This window comes from Sorex fumeus, unplaced genomic scaffold (assembly GCF_029834395.1).
Source record: "Sorex fumeus unplaced genomic scaffold, SorFum_2.1 ptg000086l, whole genome shotgun sequence".
NCBI lineage: Eukaryota > Metazoa > Chordata > Mammalia > Eulipotyphla > Soricidae > Sorex > Sorex fumeus.
The window spans coordinates 42,299,985-42,325,940 of NW_026606143.1; the positions used below are offsets into that span (position 1 = coordinate 42,299,985).

The window sequence follows — 25,956 nt, forward strand, 5'->3', positions numbered from 1 at the left end:
GCTGCAGGAGCAGCTAAGGTCTCCGGGAGATGCTGATGCAGCCGAGAGGAGGTGAGGGAGACCTCGGGGTGAGGTCGGAAGCGAAATGCTTGCACCCCAAACTCAGGGGCAGCCACCAAATGCCCCGCACACTGCCAGAATCTACAATCCTCCGTGTGCCCTAATAGACCTGTGAGGACAGGCTGTTGGTTCATTTGTTTGGGGACCACATCCAGCCATGTGCAGGGGTTACTCCTTGCCCTGCGTCCCGGGATCACTCGGAATGGTGGTCGGGGGACCCTATGGGATGGCGGGGATCAATCCTGGGTCAACCACGCACAAGGCAAATGCCCTGCCCACTGTAGCCTCTCTCCAACCCCGAGATCTATATAACCTCCCAGCTTCTCTGTCCCTTCTTTCTTGGAACTAGCTGGGTGCAGTTTCAAGACTCTGGGTTCCATTGGTTGGTGTGACCTCTCAAGATCATATGTGATGGTCACTTGGTTTTCAAAGAACTGCGCCCCCAGAAAGACATGACAACAACCTACTGCAATGACGAGCTTTGCTAGTAAGTCTCTCTCTACTTCTCCTTGAACAGAGATGGGAGAGATCCTTTGGACGGACTGAGCATGCTCCAACAACACGTCTCAGTGCCCGTGCAGGGACCCTCTGCGTGGCATTCCCAGCAACTGGGGCTACAATGTCACCCTCTGGAAATGACCATTACAGTGGCCTCTTAAGACCAGCAAGGTTGGGGACAGAGCGACAGTACAGTGGGGAAGCTGTTTGCCTTGCACACGGCCCACCCAGGTTCAATCCCCAGCATCCCATATTATCCCCCGAGCACTCCAAGAAGTAATTCCTGAGTGCAGAGCCAGGAGTCACCCCTGAGCATTGCCAGGGGTTACCCCAAACCAAAATAAAATAAAAATACCAGTAAGTGTCATTTCTATTTTGTTTCTGTTTCAGTGTCATACCAGTTGATGTGCAGGGATTAGTCCTGGCTCGGTGCCCAGGAATCATTCCTGGCAGAGCTTGGAGGACTCGATGGGGTGCCAATGATCAAATCAGGGTTGACCCCATGCAAGGCAAGTGTCTTCTCCAAGTGTCATTTCTGTGCTCTGGCACCACCCCTGCTAGGGTTCGAGGGCCTGTGTGTGGTGCAGTAGAAGGAACCCTGGCTAGGTGCATGCGGGGAAAGCACCGTGCCTACTCCACTCTGCTCTGGCCTCTTCTCGACCTGCTTAGACATCTGTAAGTCTGCCTTTGCCCTTTCCTTTGAGAACAAAAGTGGATGTGTTAGTGAACAGAGAAAAAAAAAACCTACAGTCAGGTCGCACGGAGCCCTGTATGTAGCCCAGAGGCCGGCCACTGCCTCCCATGCACCTGCCTGTGTTCCTTACCAGGCCGAGCACATCTTCCTTCATCAGCAGCCATCCACAGAAGTGACTCAAAGGGATCACTGCATGGGGCACGGTGATGTCGCTAATGGCCCACTAGCTTCTACTTCCTGGGGCTAACCGATGTGACAGGATCCCCAATGTGGCTGTGACCGACAGAAGCCACTGTATGATGAGGTTACAAAAGACAGTGACTTCCATCTCGCTGGGAGACGTTCAACTTTACGTTTTGAGGAAACAAGCTGCTGGGAGCGGAGGTTCACAGTTCCATCCTGCCGGAAATCGTGGGCTGGACCATTCTCCAGCCAAGCCCTCGGACGAGAGCTCAGCCCTGGCCGACACCTTGTCTGCAGGCAGGGTCGTGAGCGCATAACCTGAACCAGGTTTTGGGGGGGCGGGTGCGGGTGCTGAACAGCAGCAGAACTCGCAGCTGCCTGCCACACTTTAGAAGGCGAGAGAGCAGAAACCCAGAGGGGCGAGCTCAGACCCAGACGGGCTGCGCTCGGGCTCCCTGACCGCGAGTCGCCCGGCGTCAAAGGGCGAGGGCAACAATATTTCAATTGAGATACCAGTCAGGGAGCTGTTCTGGGACCAGGCCCAGGCTGGCCCCGAAAAACAGCAGGGGTCCCGGGTTACGGCTGGGGTCATCGCTACACAAGCAGCCACTCCCCACCTGACAGTCTGAGAAGAGAGTCTTGCCCCGATCATTAGAGAACCTTTGATCTCTCCCCCGTCTCTCCGAGAAGCTCGGAGTCTCTCCATCCTAATTGCAACCTTATGATAAGCAGCAATAAATTATTCATGGAATTCAGTAAGTCTTGTACTCCCTGCCTTCCCTCATTCCAGTATCTTTAGGCGGGAATGCCGGGCATTTTTCACTCAGATTCTTCTTGTGTGCGCGCATGGTGTCACAGCACTGCCTGGGCGCAAACACTCTGTGTGTGAGAACAATGAGGGGAAAGACACACACGGGGCTGTTCCCGGCCACACAAGACAAGACGGATTGTTCTGGACTACTTTATGCTCTCCTCAAAGGGCCACAATTGGCCACAGTTCCCAGGGCGTGCTGGCTATTATTGACTTTGTTCGGGGCGGGCATTCTGCACTCCTGTGGCCTCTTGACTCAATGAACCCTCTGCAGGCATTCCCGGGTGCTGTCCGAGGTGGCCGCAAGAGTGTCAAAGCAGCAGTGTCCTTGGACAGTCACCCCCTGTGGCTGCGAACGGTGGCAGCCAACTTTGTTTCCGGGGCTAGTCAAGGCCTCACTCATGATCAAAAGGGGCACTATGAAAGTCTTCCAAGACCCAAACAAAATTAATTTTAGTTCAAGTCGATTTCCTGACATTCTCTTAGAAGAATAAGATCAAAGTATGACCCAAGGTGACACAGTCAGTCACCCAGCCTTTGAAAGTTATTGGGCTAAGCTACAGAGGGACAAGATGTGGCCCTCGGGCCAGATCTACAACAGCGCACCCTCCAACCTCGTTCTGTAAATAAAGTTTTCTTGCCCAGGCCACTTGCTCATATGACATTTTGTGGTGACTTCCGAAGGGCCAGGATAGAGACTGCATGACCAGCCATCCTAGAATCTGTAGACCTGGGGTCTGGACAGAGGAAGTGAGTTGACCTATGCTCAAAAAACGCACAGGTCCAATACAGGTCTGTCCACAAGCACCTATGCTCCACTCTCGCGAGAATTGTAGCATCTTTCAGAATCAAAGAGAGAGAGATGGGCAATCCATCACCTCCCGGGTCACTGAACCATCTGTCCCAGCAGCCATGAGAGACACTATGGTCTCCTCAAGAACCAGCACACTTCTTAAGCACATATGGAAACTTGGAACGAGTGAGCGCCGCTGAGAGGACAGTGCCCCCCTCCCTCCAGGCTGGCATACCTCGCCGATAATGTCCGTCTGAGAGCCCGCATCGCAGAACTGCTGAGGGAAAGACTCGCCAGGCGCACCGGCCCCCTGGGGCCACTCCTGTGGGGGCTCACTGAGGGAGCAGCTGTTCTTGAAGCCATCGGTCAGTTTCGCCAAGCTCTGCAAAGGAAGGAGAGAGTTGCCTGAGCAGAGCTGGCCCCTGCCCCGTTCGGCTCCCAGGAGACGGGGCAGAAACGCCGAGCGCCATGGGCGCTTTAATAAACGTCTTGGTAACTGAAATCAAGTGTTGCTGAGTCCTCATGGCAGCGTGTGAATAAAAGCGAGAACAATTGAGGAGCTATTTTTACTGTTCTGTTGTGTTTTTGTTTTTCTTTTCTTAAATTGAAATGCTGTGTTTCCTTAAGAAAAAAAAAAACAAGCTTTCCCTTCCCCAAAAACCAAACAACACACAGATGCAGAGTGAAGGGGCTGCGAGGGGGAGGGGCTGGGCGCCACAGCGGGAAGTGTTGGTGGAGGGGCCGAGTCTCAGTGAGAACAGGCGTAACTCCAGGAGCACAGCACGCAGGTCTGCACCCCAACACAGCGGTCACTGGGCACACTGAGGAACATGCCTCAGCCACATCTGCCCCAGCGAGGCACACACACACTAACCACACACACACACACACACACACACACACACACACACACACACACACTAATGCATGGAGCCGAGCCGGGCAGGGAGATGTCCCCAGGAAAAGGTATGCCACCAGGTGAGCCCTGGCAACAGTGAGTGCCGCCACACATGCGGCCTCGCCTGGCGTCATTTCTTCAGCACGATTCAACTTCATCCTCTCACTGGACGTCGGCTTGTCAACAACGAGATGAACTACCTATTTGGGCATATGGAAGAGCTATGGGCAAAAGTTCAAGAGAAATCCACTTTCAAAAGAGTTTCCGATGAATTCTGGTGAGCGACAATGTCTGCAGACTCAGGAACATGCAGACTCGGCATCACACCTCGGGCTGAGCTCTGTACGCAAAGATGCCTGCGCCTGGGCTACTGCCACTCAAGGACTATCAGGAGGAAAAGCAGCCCTCTCTCCCACTGACACAAGCTCCTGGAGCTTCTTGGAGAGCATGAGCAGGCCTGCACCTTCTTCCTGAAATTCTGTCTTCTCAGCCTCGACAGGGCAAGGACTGTGGTGTCCCGCAGGAAATCCAAGCAGAGCCAGTTACCTCCCGGAACTGGAAGAGCTCTCTGAAAGCACGAGACTTCCACAGCCCTCAGACGACAGCCGAGGTGGAGCCCGGTAATCTGCAGGACCTGTTTCACTGCACTTCAGAGCCTGAGCTCGTCACACCACGGGTCCCTCTACGTCTGACATTCTATAGAAGCGAGACAAATGCCCAGAAGGAGCCCGGTGCTCGCTGAAGCGTGTGACATGACAACTAAACTCCCCAACTGAAACCACTGAAGGAATTCTAGCTCAGAGAAAGACCTGTGCGCATCCCTGTGCAGCGGCCAGCTTTCTCTGAAAAGAACAGAGAGCAGGGGTGTTCCAGGGTGCCCCCAAGTAAAGGCGCTGAAAGTTCTGCAAAGGTCCACCATGGCGGTCCAACCCCATGGTGGACACTGCGCAGACGCGTCAGGGGAGCCAGGGGGTCCTGGTGGGGAGATGGGAGAGGGGAGGAGGAGGCCAGTGGCATAGTCTGCTTCCACTCTTCTGACACCTGAGCAATGGCTACGGTACCAACGCTTGGGGCATGGGTTGTCCACAGAGACAAGCTGGAGTCCCAACCAAACCCAGGAACCTGCAATGCAAACTGACTGGGGAACGAGGTCTCTGCAGGTGAAATGAGGTTAGTGCAGGGCACAGTGGGTGCGTCACTGTGGACTCTGATGCAGTGACTGGAGGTCTAAGGAGAGGAGACTGAACACGAAGCCGCATCTAAGGCAGAGATGGCAGGGATGTGCCTATAGGCCAAGGGATGCTGGGCAGTAATAGTAGTGACTGAAGTGAGGGCTGAGATTAGGAAGATACTTCTTGTAGGCCTTCAAAAGGAACATGGGCAACATCTTCTCCACAGACATGTGTCCTCCAGACTCCAGAGAAGAAAAGTCTGTTGTGTAAGTCACCAGTTGTGTGGTACTTGGCTACGCCACCCTGAGACTGACCATGTACTCTGCGATGTCTTTCTCTGCAAACACACACACTCATACCACAGACTCAGGCCCTAATAGGCAAATTTCACAGGTAATACATAGATTCTATATCTAGTGAGGCTCTAGGAGGAAACCAGAGCTGGTGCAGGAGAGGAGTTACCTGCATCAGGTCCCGCCTCTCCTTCTCGCCCGTCCAGATTGCCTTCTTGATGGTCCGCAGTTCACTCATGATGGCCTGAGCCTCATCCACTTTGTAGTTGGTGTGAGCATTTGACATCTTCCGATCAATTCTGGTTAGAAAAGAAAGATAAGAGTCACTGGGGGGGGCGGGGGCGGGAGGAGAGATTATCAACATTCCTTTAAACAAAAACGAACTCAAAAGCTTCTGAGAAAGGTGAGAAACAGTGGCAAACACAAGGCCAGAGTGACAGTGCAGCGAGGAGGGCATTTGCTTTGCATGTGGCCGACCTGGGTTCGATCCCTGGCATCCCATACGTTCCCCCGAGCACCCCCAGGAGTGATTCCTGAGTGCAGAGCCAGGAGGAACCCCTGAGTATTGCCAGGTGTGACCCAAAAGGCCAAAAAGAAAAGTAAAAGGAAACAGTGGCAAACAATGGCCAAGTCTACCTCAATATAAAAGTCATTCCTGAGTGCCCTCAGTGTTTGGGGAGAGAAAATGCAGAGCTTGTACACCATCCCTTCTCAAGGTTAACCCAAGAGCTATGATTTGGCTGTGGGCGATGCCCTCTGCCCCATGGCAGGCCTGGCTCTGGGTGGTGGCAAAGACTTGGCTCCAGCCTTCCAAAACCAGTTCGTTCCAGTACAACATCCTTATCATATGTTTGATACCTCAGTCCTGAAACTCGGCAACTGTTGGCGCTAATGAAGACGGCACCGTTTTTTTCTGGAAATGGAACAAACACCTCCTCTGCAAAACCCTACCTTATGCTTGGTTCCACTGCACAGGCTCAGCTTCTAAATTGCCTCTCCCGAGTATGGGGAATCATGTCTGCCATGGAGGCAGGGGGAGGGTGGGAAAGGGGGCGTATACTGGGGATATTGGTGGAGAGGATTGTGCACTGGTGGAAGGATGGGTGTTCGATTATTGTGTGATTGTAACCCAAACATGAAAGCTTGTAACTATCAGGGCTGGAGAGATAGCACAGCGGGTAGGGCGTTTGCCTTGCACACAGCTGACCCGAGTTCGATTCCCAGCATCCCATATGGTCTCCTGAGCACAGCCAGGGGTGATTCCTGAGTGCAGAGCCAGGAGTAACCCCTGTGCATCTTCGGGTGTGCCCCAAAAAGAAAAAAAAAAGCTTGTAACTATCTCACAGCAATTCAATTAAATAAATAAAGTTTGGAAAGAAAAAATTTTAAAAATGAAATAAAAAATAAATTAAAAAATAACAAAATAAAAATAATGCAGTTCTTCAAATTTGTTTATTTTTAAAGCCATATCCTTTACTGTTTAATTTTGTGGTTTAAATTGCTTCTCAACCTATGAGAAAATAGAGCCCCAAACCAGAGATGAATAAAGCCACATAAATAAAAAAATTGCCTCTCCCACATCATCCTGCAAATCTGGGCCCTCACAAAGCCAGCCCATGCTTTCTTACTGGCCACTCACAAAACCTTCCCAGTGTGGGTGAGTTCCTATGGCACCCACAGAAGCCACGTTTCCTCCCCCAACCTCACTTTCCTCGTGGCGGCATGGGGGTACCAGAGCAGCTGCTCCTCTCTCCTGACACCATGGAAGCGGAGAGCTCGTTCAGCAGTTGCACGGCACATACTATTCGTGGAGACTAGCACTGCCAGGTAAATACCGAGTTCGCATGCCATTACACACATGGAAGTAAAAGTCGCCGAGTCCTTTATTATCACTCTCCAGTTCCAGCCACAAGTCACTGCTCCCAAGAAAACGGCAGCTGCACTCACTGAGAAGGGCGAACACAGCGCCGGGGCCTCTGCTCTTCCAGGGGTCCAGGTTCGAATCCTGGCACTGCATGGTCCCCTGAGCACTGCACAAAGTGAGCACTAAGTTGGGAGTAGCCCCCAAACCCCACCAAGTATGCCTCCCCCCAAAAAAATGCTTGCCAGTCGTCTTCCAGGACAGGGGGGGCAGGTGCACCTGAGCGTCCTGAGCCCTGACAGGGGGCTCCGTGTTCCTGAACCTTGGTGACCTCACAGAGATGCCAAGTATAGAACAAAGATCCAAATCCAGCTGATGGCACAGGTCCGTGGGCACCTGCCAAGCTGAGCCCACAGCTGAAACATCCGTCTGCCAGAGTTTAGGAGCAGAGTTGGGGAGCCTCTTCTGGCACTATTATTAGCTGCTGCATGTTATATAATAGCTATAATTAGACCCGACTCCACCCTCTGCACACACTTCTAAGTGCCCAGAGAATTAACAATAAAAAGACTCTGTGATCAAGAACCCTCATTGAAGAGCAAGCCACGCCTGATAGCAAGGAAACCGGCTCGGCTCCCACTTGGGGCGGTGCTGTGAGGGACACCCCCTGTCTGGGGCTGTTCGTCTCCTGGGACTCCACAAATACCATTTCAGCTGCTCTGTGGAGAACCAAGCACATGATACAGGGCAAAAATGCAAGGAGCAGCCAACGCTTCCTGGAGACCAAGTCAAGACATCTTGGCCTATGAACGACCCCTCTTCCGTGGAGTCCTTCCAATGCACCTCCCTTAACACCATCAACCACAAGCACAGAGGCTGACACAGTCTGTTGAAAAGGGCTCCGCCGTTTCCACCCAAAGCATCCCAGGCCAGGAAGGTGGGCCTTCTCCTGGACAACCAACCAACTGCCTGTGTGCTAAGGGAAAGAGCATCTTCCTCCAGAGAAACCAAACGCAGCAAACGTACCATCACCGACAATGATGCCCATGTCGAGAAAGGAAAGCACTGCACCCAATTCATCTGAAAACACAGGTCGGCCACTCTTCAGGTTGCGGACCACCCGCTGACCCTGGGCAAAGGGTCCCTGCAGGCTCTGAGGGGCCGCAGAGCCAAAATGCAGCCCTCAGCAAGCCTGGGCTCGTGTCAGCAGCCTCTCAACATCAGGCTTTCAGCGAGGAAGAAGCCCCGGCCAGGGAAAAGCATCTGTTGGCGCAGATGCCCGGGAGATGAGGAAGTGAAGCCCCAGGGCCCAGAGCCGGGCTCTCCCCAACCGAGAGATGCGGCCGCCCAGAGAAGCACAAAGCCCAGCCTCGAGCTGCAGTCTTTCCCCCACCACGGGCGTCCCTGTGAAGGGGAGCGCCAACGTAGGGTCTGGGCGCCCCCGCTGTGCGGAGTCCCACACATTCCAAAGGTTGTGTCGGTGAGAACGGAAGGGGAAAGATCACCCGGTCACAAGTGTGAGGGCCTGGGGAGGTGCACGGGCATACTGGAGTCTCTGGTTCGAGACCTGGCACCACATGGGCCCCTGAGCCCCGAGCATGGAGCCAGGAGGAGCCACCCCTAGGCACTGCAGGGGTCGGTCCCCAAACAAAGGTGTGAAAGGTATCAAAGAACACGATCTTGAAGCTCAGGGAATTTCGGGGATACTATTAGCTACAAACACCCCTAAATCAGAGAACATACATACAATGACGTGAACAAAGATCAAGCACACTTTATTCAAGCCGTGTGACTGGATGATATTACACGGTGTGAGGACCAGATCGAAACCATCGCTCATGGAGCAATGACCCGAAGGCATCTCTTTGTCCCCTCCTCTAATCCCCAGGGACCCAAAATTTTAGCCTGAAAATACCAGGTTCCGTCAGAAGACAGCTGAGATCTAGTAGTCTGCATTGGAATCCGGGCTAAGATGCCACCAGGGACCTGCCTGCAAATGGCTCCATTTGCAAATTCAAGTCACTTCCATTTCTCAACCTGGGTCCATTCTCATCTCACAGAAACCTCAAAGGACACAAAAGCTTTCAGATCTGCCTTGACTGGGGGGGGGGGGGGGGTTCTGCCTTGTATTGAATTTCCTCTAAAACTTCGCTCAGACATGCTCAATACATTCCAGCCCAGCGGGGAAAGCGCTGACTATGGCCTGGTGCTTATTAATTTTAAGTAAGAAGCCAAGCCAGCATAAATACATCTCAAAAAGGAAAAGGAAACTGAGAAATGCTGAGCCCTGAACACCAGCGCCCCCAAGTTCACATCTGCCATCCTGTTGCCCAGTATAGGGCCTGTGGGAGATGACCACGTCAAGCGTGTGGAACCCCACAGATGGCAGGTCTGAGACCCCAGCAGCTCTCTCACCCCTTCTGCTGTGTGAGGACACAGTGAGGTGGCCATTTCTGAGCCAAGAAGTTGGCTGGTCACCAGGTGTGACTGTTCAAGGCAACTTGAGCTCAGCCTTCCAGCCTCCAGAACTATCTGGAAAATTCTCGTGTGCCTAAGTCGCCTAACTGTGGTATTACAGCGGCCCCAGTAATGAGTGCACACACTCTTCAGTATTCTGCAGCCATTCAGGGGAGGTGCCGTCAGGATCACAGCGGAGGCTGACACGAGACCCCTCCAGAGTCAGCCACACCCAAGTCAGGCCCCTACACTCACACTATGAACACAAAGACCATCCACCCAGCTCGTCAAAGAGCACCTGAAACTCAGCTGCTGCTCTTCAGGGTCAGATTTGATTTGTTTTGGTGGGAGGCGGTATCAGGGATGGAACCTGGGACCTCGTGCGTGCACAGCCTGTGCCCAGCTGTGGACGGGCCTGCGCCAGCTCTGCCCCCGTGGAGCCATTGTGCCATGCGGGCAGGGCATTTGCCAAGCACACGGCTGACCCAGGTTGGATCCCAGCACCCCATGTGGTCTCCCGAGCCTCGCCAGGCAGGAGTACTACCAGGTAAAGGTAAAGGTAAAGGCCCTCCCGTTGATCATCGATTTGCTCGAGCGGGCCCAGTAACGTCTCCATTGGAGACTTTGTTGTTACTGTGTCTGGCATATCGAATACTCTCGGTAGCTTGCCGGGCTCGCCGAGAGGGGCGAAGGAATCGAACTCGGGTTGACCATGTTGGCTGCGTGCAAGGCAAACGCCCTACCCGCTGTGCTATCGCTCCAGCCCCCCAAGTGTTGGTCTTGTAGCGCTGTCTGAGGAACCTTGTGTGTGCTCCTGGTCCTCCCTGAACAGTGCTCTTTCCTGGTACTCCATCCACACAGGCCAAGTGGTTGACTCCAGAAGACACACGGCTGAGACCAGACCAATAGTCCAGCAGGTGGGGCATATGCCTTGAAAGCAGCCAACCAGGTTCGATCCCTGGCATCCCATGTCCCCCGAAACCGCCAGGAATCATCTCTTAACTCAGAGCCAGGAGTAAGCCCTGAGTACCACAGGCTGTGGCACAAAACCAAAATTAAAAAGGCACATGGTGTTAAGCGAAATGAGTCGGAAAGAGAGGGACAGACATAGAAAGATTGCATTCATCTGGGGAACATAAAGTAACAAAATAGGAGACTAACACCCAGGAGTGGCCAAGATTAGTACCAGGAATTTTGTTCCATGGCTTGGAGGCCAGCCACACATGCTGGGGGAAAAGGGAGCTCATATAGAGAAGGGAGCACCAAATAAAGGGTGTTGGGAGGATCCTCCCAGGATGGGAGAAGCATGTTGAAAGTAGACTATAGACCAAACATGATTGCCACTCAATGCCTCTTTTGCAAACCACAACACCCAAAAGGAGAGAGAGAACAGAGGGGTATGCCCTGCCACAGAGGCAGGGTGGCATGAGGGTTGGGGGGGGGGGGAGGGATACTGGGACCCGTGAATGGGCACTGGTGGAGGGATGGGTACTTGATCATTGTATAACTGAAACCCAAGCACAAAAATTTGTAAGTCTACAACTGTACCTCGTGGTGTTTCACTAATAAAATATTTTTTTTAAAGGCACATGGCTTAGTTGCCTGGCTGCCTGTTCCTCGGGAAGCCCCCAAGCATGAAAGGTACAGGGCCGGAGGCTTCATGAAAGCAGCCTCTGGACCTTTGGGTGCACGTGCAGCTGGCCAGGAGGGGATTCTGAGGAAAGCACGGCTAGATGTGGATGACATCCCAGCAGCCCAGTGACACCCGGAAGGCCCCACGCCCTGGAACAGTGACGCCCAGCCGCCAGTGAGCCCCATCCCAGGCCCAGAACTGCGGGGCTTCTGAGGACTGGCTGGGAACAAAGCCAAATCCATGTCCCCACGCAGCATGGAGAGCAGGGGGAGACCAAGGGTGGAGGAAGGCGTGCAAGAATGGGGCACGGACTTCACGCACGCGCACAGAGTGGCTGATTCCGGAACAGCCCCAGAGGACTGGAAGAGATCAGAGAGGGTGGAAGTTGGGGACCAATTCAAGTCTGGATGGGATTGTATTTACTTGGGAGGGGGCAGTCTGGGTCACACCCAGCAGTGCTCACGGCTTCCTCCTGGTTCTGTGCTCGGGGATTATTCCTCGCAGTGCCAGAGACTTAAGCATGCATGTAAAGCATACAAAGACATGCAAAGCATGCCTTCCAGACTGTCCTACTGAAGTGAGAAAACAGAGCACAGGTGGCCAGTGTGGCAAATGAGCACCAGACATGATCACAACAGGACGGGGACAGAACAGGGCCAGGACAGCCTTCCCCAAAGCAAACTGGGCCATCGGGCCAGTACTCAGGGACACTGGGGGTTTCACAGCAGAGAACAGCTTTGATGACATGAGGTGTGGGAAACGGGGATGAGCCCCACACCGACTGGCACACTCACCCCCGTCTGGGGAGGTGCATGCATCCAGCTCCAGTGCTCCCCAAATGTGAGGGAGAAGAGCCTGGGGGGAACCTCAATTCACCCAGAGGTTTTAGTTACCCATAAATGTTGCTCCCTTGGGACTGGAGCACTTGCACAGAAGGTTTGCCTTGCACGCGGCTGACCCGGGTTCAATTCCCAGCATCCCATAGGGTCCCCCGAGCACCGCCAGGAGTAATTTCTGAGTGCAAAGCCAGGAGGAACCCTTGAGCATCGCCGGGTGGGACCCAAAAAGAAAAATAACATGTTGCTCCCATTTTCTGAAGATTCTTCAACTGCCTTGAGAGAAATGAAAATTCGAGCTCTGCTGAGATACCATCACTCAGCCACGAGACTGGCAAAAAGGCAACAGCCGGGCAGCACGTGTCTGCGGGTGGCGGGCTGCAGAATGGAGCAGCCTCTGAAAAGGCAGGTTCAGCAGGACCCAAGCACCGGCCCTCACCGCTACAAAGCCACTTGAGGGCTTCCTCCTGAGACAGTCACATGACTGAGCCCCTGAATGCCAAGAACGGCACCTTGAGCCGGACCCAGCCTCGAGACAGCATGCTGCAGAAAGCAAACGCCTGTGCCAGTGACACACGGGAGCAGCAAGAGCTGCTACGGGGGACATTTGATGGGACAAGCAACTCGGTTTCTTCAACTAATCAGCTGCCAGAGAGCGGGGGAGAAGGGCTAGAAACACAGCAGGAGACGGCAAGCCAACGCTCATGTCAATCCGGACGCAGCTCAACCAGGGTAATGAGGAAGCTTCCTGGATTGCTGTTACATGCGGGCACAGTTAGCGTAGCTAAGTCCGGAACTGCAGGAGAGATGTTCATTGATTCCACACAATTCTAGGCTTCACTGCACTAAGGCAGAAGGAGTTGGGGTGAGGACAGGCAGCCTCCAGTACGCTGTCCCCTCATCTGGCGTGTTTGACATTTGCCATCATTCAAGTTTTATGTACACATGGCCAGAGATATCCTCTATCATGAACCTGAGACTGTGTTCGTGGCCAGTGCCCCTCTACAAAAAATGAACAACATACACAGACGTGCAAAAATACAAAAGCTTCTTTTTACCTCACTTGGACCCAAGCATAATGATGGATTTCCTTGCTTGCCAGAGAGTTCACCAAGATAAACAAGTCAAGTTTAAAATATTATAAGCAGCCAAACTCCTGGTGAGGTGCTCTGAAAAAGCATATTCGACATTTTCTGGGAAGCACGAAGCGCCCAACAGTTTCTGGAGAAGAACCCAGAGCCTCTGCCTCAAATCAGTGTTGGTAAGAATATGTGGGACAGTTGTTTATGTATTGCCTGTGCTGCAGGCTGGCATTCACAGTACGGGGATAGATGGGGGCAAAGACTATCCCCTGCAAGACTTACGAAAGAGTTTCCGAATGTCTCAAATAGCTGGTTCAACTCTGCACGAGCCAAGGGAAAGGGAGCAAGGTCTTTGGGAGCAGAGAACTAAGGAGGCTGCATCCATCTCAAGCACAGCCCATGGAAGCACCGGGAAGCTCCCTTGGACGCTCACGCATGCGCGCAGGGCTTGAGTGCCCACTGTGCTGTCCCTCCGTCCCGGGACACCAGCACAGTCCATCGCACTGACGATGGAAAACGCTGGAGTAGATCCTCCAGGACCAAGGCCAAGTGCAGCACCCTCACTGGGGCCACATGCTCTGGCAGGATGTGGCCTGACAAGCACTGCTGGCGAGGGTGAATGACACGGTGTGGCTCCCACCACGGGCGCCGCAGCAGCTCCTGTCTCACTCCCACAACCCTGGGGACACTGTGGCCTCCTCCTAGTCCTGAAATGACTTTGACTGCAAGAAACGGTTCTCCTTCCTCCCAAGGCCAGGGGCCATCTGAACACCTGGAACATTTTTGTTTTCTGGAAGGTTCAATCTTCAGTTGACACCACACTATAAGCTCTGTCACTGGTCTGGAGTCACCCACACCCTGCCACTAACCCTCTGCCTGCAAAGCCACCACTGGTAGAGAACAGTGGCAAGGGGGGGGTCTCCTTCCAAGGCTTTGGGTCTTCCTGAGCCACCCTATGCCCATGACCCAGAGGTTCTGCTTGTGAAAAATGAATTCATTGCCCTCCAATTGAGGGAGACATTTGTGAGCCCCAAGCTGGGCACTGCAGGGCTGCTGCCGACCCACCTGGAGAGACTCGGGGTCACAGCTCACCAGTAGGGTTCTGGCCTGGCCCAAGTGAGGTTCCAGAGTCTGGTCCTCAGTACAGGAAAAAAATTATCAAATAATCAACCAGCTATGAGGCCAAGGACAACCTCACCACAGAGATTCATTAGGCTGCAAACATCAGGAAGATCGAAGTGAAGGAAACCCACAGCAGCTGCATATGAGTACAATTTCAGATCCGGTGACCAACAGGGCGCAACTAAAGGGGACCGGTGACATTCATTTCCCTGAACTGAAATGGAACCTTGTATTAAAGTTTTGTGGCCACACCCGGCAGTGCTCAGGGTCACTCCTGGCTCCGTGCTCAGGGATCACTCCTGGCAGGCTCAGGGGACCCCACGGGGTGCTGGGGGCTGAACCCAGGGTGCCCATACAGAAGGCAGGCGCCTCACCCGCTGTGCTATCTCTCCGTCCTAAATGTAACTTTTAGAATGAGATGGAGAAACTACGACTAGCACGACTGGCGTTCTCATCTCAATGGCCATGCTTGGGCATGTGCAGAAATACTAAATTCAGCTTCGTTCCCGAGTATTTTCACAAGAGGAACCACGTGTCTTCCACAAAGATGTATGCTGCCTCAGCTGAGGAAACCGGAGCCTCAGTCCAGCAGAACAGCAGACAGCCTGGAAGCTGTAGGACGCGAGCCCCGGCGAGTTTCACAGTGGGCAAGTACCAGACACAAACACACAGGCAGACAGACAGACAGACAGACAGGCACGCAGCCCCAAGGGGGGAGCCCCTCCTGGGCCTGGGGGTACTCACTCTTGCAGAGTCTCCACCCCCTTTTCTTTGTACTGAAGTTCCTGCTTCATCTGGGTCAGCTCCCGTTTTAATCTGGAAAGCTAAAGACAGATAACATATTTTCTTATTTCCTCCCCCCAAACCAGCTGTGGAAAAGTGTTCCTACAGTTGTTAGCACTGTGATCGACCTCTGCGAGGCATTTCCAATCCGTGGGACTCTTTTCTCTCCCTCAGCTCCCGTGTGGGGGGCACACCTGGCTTCCAAGCCAGAATCAGGGTCACTCACAGCTGCCCAGCCCATGGGGAAGGGGCTGTCTCTCTGCAGTGTCGACACATTCTAGGTGGCACATTCTAGGCACATTCTAGGTAACACACATTCTGTGTGCTACCTCTCCACCTTGCTTCTACTTAGTGCTCAGACACCAGGCGCCCCGCTGCTGACGCCTTCGCCGCAGCTAGAGCAGGGCTTCAAAGCCTCTGGAAACGCCCAGGGCTTTCTCTGACGTGAGAATCTCTGCCCGGAAGATCCCTTCTGATTTAGGAATGAGACGGCAAGGGAACCGGGTGTGCAGATCCCAGACCTGTCCCATGCTTTGGGAAAGAGGTCCCTTCCCAGGAGGGAGGCGCCAAAGGGCCGGGAAAGGGCCACAGTGGCGGGAAGGTTCCTTGGAAAAGCAGCAGCAGGGGAATGGCAGACCCAACTCAGAGGGGAGCAGCTCTTCGGATCAGGTCTGATGGCACCGAAATATCTTCCCAAGTTGCACTGGGAGGTGGGGGTGGGGGACGCCGTGCAGGTGGCTTGTCAGGCGATGTAAGGTTTGCCAACGAAAACTGTGTCCCTTCCCTCTGCAGAGTGACACCAACTGGGATAAGCATCCGTGAAATCGTGAAACCTGAGCACTGACCACAAGGGCCGCCCTGCTGTGAACCCAGATAAATGAAGTCCCCGACAAATGCAAACAGGGTTCCGGGCATAGTAAAAAGGCAACTCACCCGGTCCCGACGACTCGCGATTTCCGCCTTGATTTGGTGAGGGTCATACTTCGTGTTTGCTGAGTATCCAGAGAAGGCTACACAGAAGGGGAGAAAAGAGTTTATTTTAGAAGAAATCTTTTAAAATAAACACACACAAATTTAAAAAAAAAATAGAATAAAGTAAAGACACACACACAGAGGAGATCTTCTGAGTGGCTGTAACAGAGCACCAGGTGGATGAGGAAGATTTCCCACTTCACAACCCCAAAGCTGGAGGCTTGAGCTTGGCCCAAGCCTATCTGCGTGATTCCCCAACAAGAATGACAGGCTGGAGGGAAATCAAACTCTCTCCTACCAGGACAGAATAACCCAGCTTCAACGCAAGTGGCCACGCGGGCACGCGCAAACACACTCACACTCACACATACAAACACACACTCACACACACATACAAACACACACACACACACGGGGTGATTCAACGGTCTGGGAAACTTCTCCTCCTGTGGAAACAGAACGTGAGCATGAATCCATTTTCACTCGCTTTTAAGACGCACGCACATGTGGAACCACTGCGAGGGAAGAGCCACAAAGCGTTAGTTCAGCTCAGCAGCTTCAGCACAAAGATCGTATTCTTAAGTTTTGCACAGTTCCAGTCTCCGGGTGAGTCATCTTTGACGAGGGGATAAGAGGGTCAAGATTTGTACGATGCAAAAAAGCCCATTCTCGGGGACTGGCTGATAGTAACAGCAGGTAGAGTGCTTGCTTTGCCTGCAGCTGACCCGGGTCCCATGCCCAGCATCCCGTAAGGTCCCCCAAGCACCGCCAGGACTGATTCCTGAACTGAGAGTCAGGAGTAAGCCCTGAGAATCACCAGTGAGGCCCCGAAGCTAAATGAACTGAAAAATAAGGCCAGTCTCGGTTCAGCCCTTCTGGAAAACAGTATGGATGATTCTCAAAAAACTAGAAATTGAGCTCCCATTTGACCCAGCAATACCACTCCTGGGAATATATCCCAGAGAGGCAAAAATGTATAGTCGAAGTGACATCTGCACTTGTTTGTTCACTGCAGCACTCTTTACAATAGCCAGAAACTGGAAGAAACCTGAATGCCCAAGAACAGATGACTGGTTAAAGAAACTTTGGTACATCTACACAATGGAGTACTATGTAGCTCTTAGAAAAGATGAAGTCATGAAATTTACATACAAGTGGTACAATATGGAAAGTATCATGCTAAGCGAAATGAGTCAGAAAGAGAGGGATAGACATAGAAAGATTGCATTCATCTGGGGGATATAAAGTAACAAAATATGAGATTAATACCCAAGAATAGCTGAGATCAGCACCAGGAGGATTACTCCATAGCTTAGTGGCCAGTCGGGCATTCTAGAGGAAAGGGCAGCTCAGATAGAGAAGGGAGCACCAAATAAAGGGTGTTTGGAGGATCCTCCCAGGAGGGGAGATGCATGTCGAAAGTAGACTATGGACTGAACATGTTTGCCACTCAATGCCTCTTTTGCAGACCACAACACCCAAAAGGAGAGAGAGAACACAGGGGATTGCCCTGCCACAGAGGCGGGGGGGATGGGGGGATGGGGGTGGGGGGGATATTATCCATGGTGGTGGAAAATGGGCACTGGTGGAGGGATGGGTATCTGATCATTGTATAATCAAACCCAAGCACAAAAAATTGTAAATCTACAACTGTACCTCATGGTGTTTCACTAATAAAAAAAATTAAAAAAAAAATAAGGCCAGTCTCTCGAAGTACATCCACAGTGGGCAGGCTTGAGAAAACCCCACCCCCCTTCCAAGTGGCTGCTGCACCCAGAACAGAAAGCCCCCTACTCTGACTGTAGCAGCAGCTTCCTGAGTTTAGCTGACACTCATCACAGTTCACTGCTTTCTCAAATTGTGCAGTGCAATGATCTCAACCCTTCTTACAGGCACCCACCATTTGGAGAAACGCCCTCCACCAGGGCTGATGGCAACCCAAGCGCCATTTCCTCGGCTCACCCACCTCTCCGCAGACATAGTCCCCAGCACCTTTGCTCATGGTTCATTTCAGCCTTGCTTTGTTCTGGAGGGTTCTGCATGCCGCATTGCCCTGCTCACCATCCCTTCCTGGGTGAGGGGAATGCTCTTTTGTTTGTGGCGGTGACTCACCCCATGCGGGTGTCCCCTGCCTCCCAGCCACGTTCATTCCATCCACCGGCTCAGACACCCATCTGCTGGGCCCGGTTGCTTGATTTGATTCTTTGATCTGGGTAAGGGAGCTGAACATCGTTCAGATAAGGGCCAGCGACTGGTAATCAGTTCAAAGTCATTCTGTGACTTTCTACTGAGAAGGATGGCGAAAACCCATCCAGGAACCTAAACAAGGAGATTAGTTCCCGCCCTCAACCAGAAGCGCATCCAAAGTTCATCTGAACAGTGCTCCTTTTCAAAACCACTTCAAGCCCCTAGTTGGGCAGAATTCCAAGCGCCAAGAACTCTCTGGCGGAGCGCTCTGTCTTCCAACTTTATCTCAGATCTCATATTTAGAATTACAATCTTTTGAGACATCAAGCCAAATGTTTTAAAAACAGAATTCTTCCTTAGACAAACAGTATCTATTGTCAGATAGGAGCATTTCCATCCTGCCTGTCCTCTGGCTTCACGAAACCAGCCATGGAGACACCCCCTGAACGCTTCTCTATGGAATCTCCACAGGAAGCTCGTGGGGCTTAGGGTTCCTAACCCGGGTTTAAAGACCTTCCATGTGGGACTGAGAGAGAGTGGGCAGAGGAGCTCTGAGGGTATGTGCAGAGATCATGGCGGCTCTCCTGTCTGAGGTAGTCAGAGGCGAAGCGCCAGGGACCAAACCCTGGCCATGGTTTTGTTTTATTTTGTTTTGTTTTGGTTTTTTTTTGCTTTTTGGGTCACACTCGACAATGCACAGGAGTTACTCCTGGCTCATGCACTCAGGAATTACCCCTGGTGGTGCCCAGGGAACCATATGGGATGCTGGGAATCGAACCCGGGTTGGCCGTGTGCAAGGCAAATGCCCTACCCGCTGTGCTATCACTCCAGCCCCTATGGTTTTCTAAGCGGGCTCCCAGGGAAAGGGAGTGAAGACGTGAATGCACCCAGAGGCACGGCGCCATTTCCTTTGGGAGTTTCCTGTCATGGCTGAATTGCACCTGAATGACTGAATAAAGACGTCTGACTGGATACCATTTAAACGCCTTTGCTACGGGCCTGAAAATGATTATTTTCTAGAACCGGGACAAAGGAAGGCAGCAACAACTCGAGAATCTCAGACTCTGAGCATTTCCTTCTCTTCAAATGCTGAGGAGAGCTTTGAGCGCTGACTCCAGAGACCATAGTTCAATTGCTACAAACAGTCTCGTGAAACAGAACCTGTTTCTGGAGTCCAAGGCACAGCGTAGTGCTCTGGCCCCCCAACGGCACTTAGGGAAAGAAACAGCTCCTCAGCTCTGCCAAGTATGGCTGGGACAGGCCCTAGGCTCCCCCCCATAAGAGGAGAAATACTCAAGACGTGCCTCTCAGTGCCAGGTTGATGGTAAATGCTACTTTCCCCGAGATCTTTCCTCTCATTTGAACAGCAGAGCGGGCAGAGCTGGAGTGTGGCAGTAATGCAGTCGTTTGACCAGGCCACGGCACATCAGCCACGGTGCCTTGCGGGGAGAGGGGCCTTTCACACTGACTTCATCAGAGAGCCTGGGAGAGACGCAGGAGAGGTGAGACACTGGCTCAGTACCGGCCTACACGTGCCCATTGGCAGTCAAGGCCCTCGTGTGGAGAACTGGGCACCTGTGGGTCGGGCCAGCTCACCCCGCACCAGGACGCCCGGCCCCTAGAGCAGCTGCCCCTACGGGCTTGGCTTTGGCAAGCTGTTGCCTCCAGAGCTTAGCCTGGATGGCCACTAAAGGGTTACAGAGAGGGGTCTGTTTATCTCTCTACCTGCTAAAGACCAGGCCGCATTCTTCAAATACACCCTGTGGGCAGTGTCCACCCCCCACACACCTCACGCACCTCCAGGCATGAAGACTTGGACGAGCTACTCAGAGGAGCTGGGCCCCGTCCCCACAGTGGGAGCTAATTACCAGCCACATGAGAACACGAGAAACCACCCAGGCCAACAAAAGACAGCATAATGCTCTGTTCCAAGGTGCCGTACGCCAAGGACTCGGAACATTCAGTAAGGGCTGACCGCAGCAGCGACACAAGCTGCCGCCCCATCCCACCCAACAAAGGTCTCCAGGGGGGTTTCCTAGTAGACGGCCTTCCAGATCAATCTGGCCAATGAATGCCTGAGAAAAGTATTCCCTGATCCCTTTCCTCTGGCCTGCTCCAACATGCCTGCAGGAAGGAAAACAAAAGGCCGAGGGCCGGGGTTGTGGCCCTTACCCTAACCTAGATAGGAGATGAGAAAGCCTGGAGCAGACAGCCAATGGGAGGCCCTGGCGGTGGGATGGGCTGGGAGCCTCCGAAAGAATGTTGGCAGGACTGATGACTGATAAGGTCAAGGCTTCACCACCTACCCCAAGAATTCAGGGTGGGTCAGCACTTTCTCATGGGAGATAAGGCCGACTCTTTCCCAGCCACCCACAGACACTTCTGATGGCTCCTCCTAGGCCAAAGGCCTGCTCCTGGATCTATGGGAGTAGATCCCAACTCTGGGAATCACCAGAAAGCTTTTCGAGAGGCTGGCCCCACCCAGGCCAATTAAGGCAGCAACGGCACTTAAAACCCCATTAGAAGATTCTCACTTGCAACGGGGTGGAGAAGCATCCATGTAGTCCAGGGGCTGGGAAACCTGGCCAAGGCCCAGGACCGGATGGAAAGTGCAGGGGTTGAGGCAGTGACTTCGCATGAAGCTGACCCCGGCTCTGCGGATGGTCCCCTGGGTCCCGCCAGGAGTAAGCTCTGAGCGCCACTGTGTGTGGTCCAAACCCCCAGCCCCACTAAAAAGAAAAGCCCAAAGGGACAGAGAATAAGTATTTCAGTCTCTGGGGGCCACATGCTCTGTCAACTGTTCACTCTGCTATCACAGTTGATGAGTCAGTGGGCATGACTGGGTTCCAATAAATCTTTATTTACAAGCAACCAGAGTACATAGTGGGTCCTACGTGACTTGCTGGTCCACGTTACCTCGTGGCAGAATGCCTTTCAAAAGAGCCTTGTAAATAGCCACGTGCTTCATCTGAACTTACCGTGCGCCCAGCTCTCAGGAAGCATGAAACAACAGTGCCAGAACTCAACTGTGCTCAATATCTCAATGCAGAAGCATGAAGACTATAGAAAGCAGACGCTTTTGTTCCATGTGAAGCTTTGAGCCCAGGCACCAGTGGCATGCCCACCCCCAGAAAAGGGAGGAAGAAAGCAGGAGAAGAGTGCAAAGCAGAGCTGCTGCGATGGCACCAGGGAGCACTGGGAAACGAGTCCAGCCCAGTGCAACATGCTCAACTTGAGCTTCAGCTCATACAAAGGAAGGAGGGCAGGGTCCCTGGTCTATGCGTGTCCAAACTACACAAAGCATCGGGACTGGCTCTGGTCAAGGACAGAAAAGGCCCAGGTGGGCAGAGAGCATGGGCTCGTGGGGCAGGAGGGAGGCCCGGGTCCCGCCCAAACAACAACAGCAGGATCTCCCCTGCCAAACGGAGTTTTATTCTCGGTGATTCTCCTGCCTTTGGGCAATATGTGAAAGCTCCTGTACTAGAAATGGCTGCTCCCATTATAGCCTCATGTCCCCCTAGCATCCGGCAGTAAGGATAAATCATGTTCCCAAACTTCCATTTGCCCGTGTTGGCATCGAGTTGCCAGGCAACTTCTCAATTTATTCTCTTTTCTCTTTATTTGGGGCTGGGGGCACATCCATCAGTGTTGGAAGCTATTCCTGGTTCTGTGGTCCTAGAGGTGCCTGGGGGCCCATGTCATGCCAGAGCTCAGACCCAGGCCTCCTCCTGTGAGCAGAGCACAGTCCTTGGAGCCATCTCTCTGGCTCAACTTCTCCATTTCTGACCAGTCTTTAACCACACACATACATACCCCCGAGCTCAAGTCCAAGTCTACCACTTCCTGGGGTTATAGCTACAGAGATGCAGTATCACTTGCGCCAACATTCAGCTTCTCATGAACACTGTGAGGGGATGGTGTTCACATACCCCACAGAACTGCAATCAGAATGATGCAACATTCAGCTTCTCATGAACACTGTGAGGGGATGGTGTTCACATACCCCACAGAACTGCAATCAGAATGATGCAACATTCAGCTTCTCATGAAAACTGTGAGGGGATGGTGTTCACATATCCCACAGAACTGCAATCAGAATGATGCATATAAAACACTGCACACTGAATTGGGTTCCTATCCCTTGAAGCTGCTGGAAATGTGGGAAGTATTGGGAAATAAATCCTAATGGTGTCCCATTCCCATGATGAGAAGATGAGCAGAAACCTAGCGGGACCATGTGGGATTCAGCCAGACTACGGCTAACACCACCACATCTTCCCACATGGGCCTAGTTCCTGCCCACGGCATCTGCTACATCACATGATTCAAGCCAGCAGGCTTGAATTACTATGTGGCCAAAGCCACCATTGCCACCACACAGTTCAGGTTAAATGGCAAATTGAAGGAGCTCGGTCAAAAGCCCGCAAACAGGAATACCCTGAGAAACAACTTGGATTGATTCCTAGATTCCACTAATTCCTAAATCCCATCTGACATCTACGAAAGAGCCAATAGTCCTGGCAGGTTCCACTGGCCTTTGGGAAAATAAGCCCAATGTGGCCTCCAAGACCCCCTACAAAAGTGGGCACAGACACTCCCTGCAGCGATGCTTGCAGGCGGTGGGCAATGGAACGTGATGAGCAGGCTGCGATCGAGTCAACACCAGGGCCCTCCACCACCTCAAACAAAGCAGCTCTGCAGTGCCTTTTCACTGGGCGTTAATCAAACTCCCTAGCTCGTGGGAAGGGGATGTGACTGAGTACAACTCCCCAGGTGCCCAAAGGTCAAGGAAGCAAAGAGCCCGTGGAAATAAAGACCAGTCCGAGACACACCAGGCTCAGACGTCAACTTCTGAGCGTCTTCACGTGCCAGCACTGCCCTAGGGTTGGCATGGACCTAAAAGGCTGGGCCAAAGCCCTCCTGTGTTTGCAGCCTCCAGAATAGCAGGGATTCATGCGCACTGCAGCCAGTAGGAACCAGTCCTAGCACACAACTCTCGCCACTCCATTTTTTCTTTCACTGACAAGAAGCTTCTGTCCACCTTTATCTTACCAGTCCTTCTTCCTTCCCAAAAAGACTGCTTGCAAGCCTCTGGAGATGCAAGAACAGGCAACGCAGGCAGAGAAGCAGGACAGGTAACAGGCCACAGGGACAGCGCAGGCTTAAGGCCATGGTCATGGCCAGTTCAATCCCTGGTATCCACATATGCTTTCCTGAGCACAGCCAGGAGTAATCCCTGAGCAATGCTGGCAGTGGCCCAATTTCCACCCCCATCTCACCCCCCAGAAAAGGCAGGACTACTAGAAGGAAACATTCTAATAGGCTGAATCCCATGAAACTGCCAATACTGCTTGTTTCAAGCTACAAAAATGACAAGTTTTGGATCAGGAGGTGGGGGCGTTGTGTGTTTTGGATCACAACCAGCAGTACTCAGGGTTTACTGGACTCTGCACTCAGACCCGGGTCAGCTGTGTACAAGGCAAGCGCCCTACCTGCTGTATTATCACTCCCCCCGCCAAAATGTCAATTTTATATGGCTGTACTTCTACCAGGTAGATTTCTAACAATTCTTGCATAGCTAACTACTGCTCTTCGAACCGATTATCAGAGATTCCCTTCAGCTTCCAACCTCACAAGATGACCAAGACACCACCAACTGGGCCAAGAGGACCATCTCAGGATGGACCACACAGGTGGGAAGGCCCCTGCCTTGCACATGGCTGCGGTGGCTACAACCCTGGTTCAAATCCAGGAACCACAAATGGTCCCGAGTTCTGCCAGGGGTCACTCCTGAGCACGGAGCCAGGAATGGGCCCTGAGCACTGCCAGGTATGATCCAGAGTCCAAAAAGAAATCATCTCAATAGATTTTTCCAAAGAATGAACTCTCACAGAGTGTACGTAGCTTCTGACTACATCAGAATGAAATCAGAAACCAATGGTGTCATGTACAAGTCCCAACAACTTACTTTTAAAGACTCTGTGGTTCAAAAACCACACACACACACACACACACACACACACACCCTCAACACAAAGGAAATAAAAAAGACTTTGAAAATGACAAGATGTGTAGACTACAATGAAAGTTGTCCTTAGAGGAGAATTTATGCTTTAGAGGATTGTTGGAGGAAATAAAAGATGGTCTAAAATCAAGGACCTAACATACTTAAGAAGCTAGAAAAGGAAGAACAGTTTAAATCCTATTTAAATAGGAGGGGGGGGAAAAGAATAGATCGAGAAATAGAAAACAGACAAGAAATGAGATGGGAGGAGGAAAAATGAAAAGCCAGTTTATCTTCAAGATAAAAGCTGAGCTACACTGATTAAGAACAAGGATGACTCAGTTTTAATAGCAGGAAAGAAAGAGATGACAACTCCGAACCTCCAAATATGAAAAGAATCAATACAAGAATTTTACAAACTATACAAACTCCAGGGATTGGGTGAACAGCCAGGGGCAGAATTCAGCTTGTTACCTATGAGACAGTTGGATCAAAATAAGGCACAATGCCGTACTACAGATTATCTCTGGTGTTTCTGCACTTGAACAATATAGTTGAGTATCTGGGAGCAATACAGCACCCGACAAAGTCAAAAACACTATCTGACCCTTTACACGTTTTATTTTTGGCTTTTGGGCCCCATTTAGCAGTACTCGGGGATTACTCCTGGCTCTGTGCTCAGGGGACCGTGTGGGGTGCCGGGGATCGAATCTAGGTTAGTGTACGTAGCTTCTGACTAGCAAGCAAGTACCCTTCAGCCTCCAGCCCTACCTTAACAAAGTTTGACACTAAAGAAACTAGACAAACTCCTTCAATTACACAAACACCAAAATTAGTCCAAGCAGAAACAACGTAAATAGCCCTATGGAAGGTGATTTTGTAGTTGCCCAAATCTCACAAAGATCTCCCAGTCTATGTGGCGTTTCTAGAGAATTCTATCAAACAGTTGGGCATTAATACCAATCCCATAGCAACCTTGTGCAAAGAGAGGAGAAACGCTCTTCAATTCATTCTATGAGGTCAGTATTATCCTGATTCCAGAACCAGAGAAAAGAAAAAGAAAGCAAGAACTTCAGAGATAAGAAACTAGCCTCTAAAAATTAACCCTGAGCTGACCCGTCACATTCTGAGGGACAGTTTCAACAAAGCAAACAAAACCAATAGCTAAAGAGCAAAAGAGATAAGACAAGCTGGTGAGAACATACCATTAGATCCACATCCCTGCATTTTCTGGAGGCACCTGGTAATAAATATCTCACATTCCTGGCGCCCCCACCTCTGCTCCACGCTGTGGCCCCAGGCTCTCCCCTCCACTCCAGCACTGAGCATAGCGTTGCTGATGTCTGGAGCATTTAGTGCTGGGTCACCGAAGTCACAGGTGGGGCCCTGCACGTCTCACCTGGCTTAGGTTTGATGGACTCAAACCTAGTGCCAGAGTCCTCCGCGTACCCCAAGGCCACTGGCGCCCAGGACAGTCACGGTCATGGACCTTGGGGTGGGCTGCCAAGAGTGAACGAACTGGATCACAGAGAGACAGTGGCAGGGACAAAAATAACAGGCCATGGGATCCCAGACTGCGCTAGCTTCCTTGAAACCCCGAGCACTGCCTGAGCACCC

The 25,956-nt window shown here is 52.1% G+C and overlaps 1 protein-coding gene across 1 annotated transcript in view; it reads right to left on the reverse strand.

Moving 5' to 3' along the window:
• The window catches only part of WWC3 (WWC family member 3), an 86,594-nt gene that overhangs the window by 24,302 nt on the left and 36,336 nt on the right, over positions 1 to 25,956 (reverse strand). Inside the window, exons 4-7 of the mRNA XM_056131243.1 lie at positions 16,110 to 16,186; positions 15,138 to 15,217; positions 5,572 to 5,701; positions 3,275 to 3,421 (exon numbers count right to left, since the gene is read on the reverse strand). Coding sequence (XP_055987218.1) covers positions 3,275 to 3,421; positions 5,572 to 5,701; positions 15,138 to 15,217; positions 16,110 to 16,186 — 434 coding nt within the window. The remainder of the gene's footprint in view (positions 1 to 3,274; positions 3,422 to 5,571; positions 5,702 to 15,137; positions 15,218 to 16,109; positions 16,187 to 25,956) is intronic.